The 2,853-nt window shown below is 44.8% G+C and overlaps 1 protein-coding gene across 1 annotated transcript; it reads left to right on the forward strand.

The window, feature by feature from the left end:
• Positions 1-1,670: 1,670 nt before the first annotated feature.
• LOC108133401 (uncharacterized) lies at positions 1,671-2,323 on the forward strand. Its single transcript, XM_017253325.3, has one exon. It carries the CDS (start codon positions 1,776-1,778, stop codon positions 2,115-2,117), a length of 342 nt encoding a protein of 113 aa, XP_017108814.2. The 5' UTR covers positions 1,671-1,775; the 3' UTR covers positions 2,118-2,323.
• The last annotated feature ends 530 nt before the right edge of the window (positions 2,324-2,853 follow it).

A 2,853-nucleotide genomic window follows, 5' to 3' on the forward strand; every position in this document is an offset into this window, starting at 1 on the left:
TAATATGAATAAAATGTACCCGACAGGCCTCTTTCCAAAATATAATCTCTAAAGGTAGCCATAAACCCAATACCAGAGTCATTTAATCTTGTTGTGAATAATGGATAGAACTAGTCACTTGGCCACAAATTAGTTGAAATAGTTTATTAACCAATTCATTCCCAGTCATTTGTCTCTAAAAGTGAGCAACACTATTGTCTCTATTTTTGGAAAAAGTTGCAGCTTTGTTTGCGTGTTTCGCCCCAACTGAGTGAAATTGCGAAACCAAATCGCCCAATCCAAGTCACAACTATCAATTAAACTAATTAGCTTGATTTCCCAGCAGAACTGCAGCGAGGACACGCCCAAAACTTTTGCCTTGCCATGCCTGGGATTTCCTGGGGGTTCTGGCGGGAAAATTCAATCAGAGCGTGCAGAAAAACGCAATCAAATGATTAAGTCAACAAATGAAGGCAAATTGCTGGGGCCGCATCAGCGGTCCGGTCCGGTTCGGTCCGATGCTGCTGTTTGCTGGTGCCGGACTTTGGGAATGCACTGGGTGCGGAAAATTGAAACCCAAAAACCCACAGAAAAATAAGAAAAAGTCACCACCGGCAACGAGCTTGTTCCCTTCGAGGTCTTTCTCCAAAACTTTGCCCAACTTTTCCCTCCAGAAATGTCTTTACTTTCCGTTCCTCTTTTTGCACACGAATCAGGGTGCATTTTAAGCAGGTGGAAACGTAAAAAGCTTCTCCAGCTTACTAATGAGTACCGTACTTGGGCCATAGATCGAATCCAGGCTACTATCTGCTCTCGCTTTTTGCCATCCTGGCCATCCTCTACCGTTCGCCAACATATTTTAGACATTTTTATGGCAAGTTTTTTCTCGACTGCTTCCTCACATTCAAATTCAATTGACTGTAGCTCTATGGAGTGGGCGTGGCACGTGCCAGAGGGCCTCCAAATATATATATATCTACTAGTATACGTATGGATGCATCCTTATGGCATATTCACTCCTGGGGTTTTTTTTGGCGATTGCCTGGCAGGAAATTTATTTATATTCAATTTGTGAATTTATGCCACTTTTTACTGGGGGAAGGCTCCGACAAAGGCCGGGAAAATTCAGTTTACTGCAGTTGCAGTTTCCATCTATGGAAAGGATATGGAAAGGATGCAGTGTGAAAAGTGCACTGGGGTTTTGTTCTCAAGATTTTGGTAGACATCTGTCTTGTAAGAGTCTATGTTAAACCCATAAAGGCAAGAAATCTTTCTCTCAGTGCCTAAACATGGCTGGCTTTCTTGCTGCGACTTGCTCTTCAGTGGAAGGAAACTTAATGCTGTATTTACGGCCACTGGATGCATTTACTGCCGCAGCCGTTGTCCCTGCTGCTGCCGCTGCCTGTCGATGAGGTCGATTTAGACTGGGACTGATTTTCCGCAAAATCATAAACACATTTGCCCGCCAGAGCACAGCAGTTGGTGACTCCATAGATGATTACCTAATCTAAGAGACTAGACCTGAGGGACAGAAGGTACAGTCCTGAGGTACATTCTAGATCCTCGGGTATGAACTGACCTGCTAGGGTTATAGGGACTACCTACCCACCCACCAGGTACCACCTCCTTTATCCTCATATCAGTCCTATAAATACCGATCGCTGGTCCTGCATCATTCATTCCGTCGATGTCCTCATACAGCGACAGTCAGCCCTGCATAGTAGTCCGTTGAGAGTGCGAGTCAGTGTTGTGAGTCTTCTGTGATAGCTAGACCCAGTGCCCACAGCTCAGGAAGGATGTTGTTCCTGGCGCCGCGCAAACACCTGTTTGCCACCAACCTGGTCATCCTGCTGATGATCTATGTGATGCGCAAGTGCCTGCAGCTCTTCTGCATTATCGAGAACGGAACCACCGATTCCAAGGACAAGGACAAGGCCACCCCAGTGATGGAGGACTCTCCACTGATGGTGCGCCGCGGTGGGTTCAAGATCATCCCTGATGCCATGCACCAGAGCATGCACGGATTTGGCTATGGCGAGGGACACTATCAGATCTTCGTGGAGAAAAAGGAGCGAAACTTACCCACCAAATCGCGTCTCAACGCGGCCACCGCTGAAGTCAAGCTGAATCCCAATTAGACGCCGCAGATTCTGGGACTGAAAACCATGACATCCCCGCATGTCACCGACAATGAGCCAATCGAGCCAGCCATATCTCCTCCAATCCCCCAAAGCCCCTCCACATCCAAGTCTTCTTGATTAGAATTTAATCGAATTTTTGCATGCCATAATATTATAATTGTAAAACCGACAAGAGTGCTTTTTTGGCCATTAATAAAAATATATAAAAAAAATATATCAGGTGACCTTATGTTTAACAGAGCTTCTGTGTTAGAAACGAGCATAAAAATATTTATTTAGATGAAACTTGATTGATTGCCCTTTTTCGTAGTTGGATTTTCACTCGAATTCAGTTTTCCTAAGACACAGATTTCATGAAACTTGAAAAATTATCTGCGACGGAAGAAATGGCCGCCTCGCATATCGCGTGGGTGTTGCAGCAACATTAAATGGCTCCAAATTTATCACAAAGTAGCACAAACGCACATGGCAGAAGCTGGTAGGAGGAGATGGGGATCAGGATGGCAGGGATAAGGATGGGCCAAAGCTGCGGCAACAACAATGTTAGACAATATGCTCCAGTAATTTGTAAATACTCTTAACTAAGTGGCATACGCTGCAAAAGGTACTGTTTCTATGCAAGCGATTATAACTCTAAAATATTTAAGATATATATGTATAAGGTAGTGGCATCTATGGATGTCCTTACCCTCATAGATCGAGGACAACACCATAGTCCCTAAGCCCCCGCAAG

This window comes from Drosophila bipectinata, chromosome 3L (genome assembly GCF_030179905.1).
Source record: "Drosophila bipectinata strain 14024-0381.07 chromosome 3L, DbipHiC1v2, whole genome shotgun sequence".
NCBI lineage: Eukaryota > Metazoa > Arthropoda > Insecta > Diptera > Drosophilidae > Drosophila > Drosophila bipectinata.

Bases quoted from the DNA above. Each gene is read 5' to 3' on its own strand.
- LOC108133401 (XM_017253325.3), top strand. From the start codon at position 1,776: ATGTTGTTCCTGGCGCCGCGCAAACACCTGTTTGCCACCAACCTGGTC.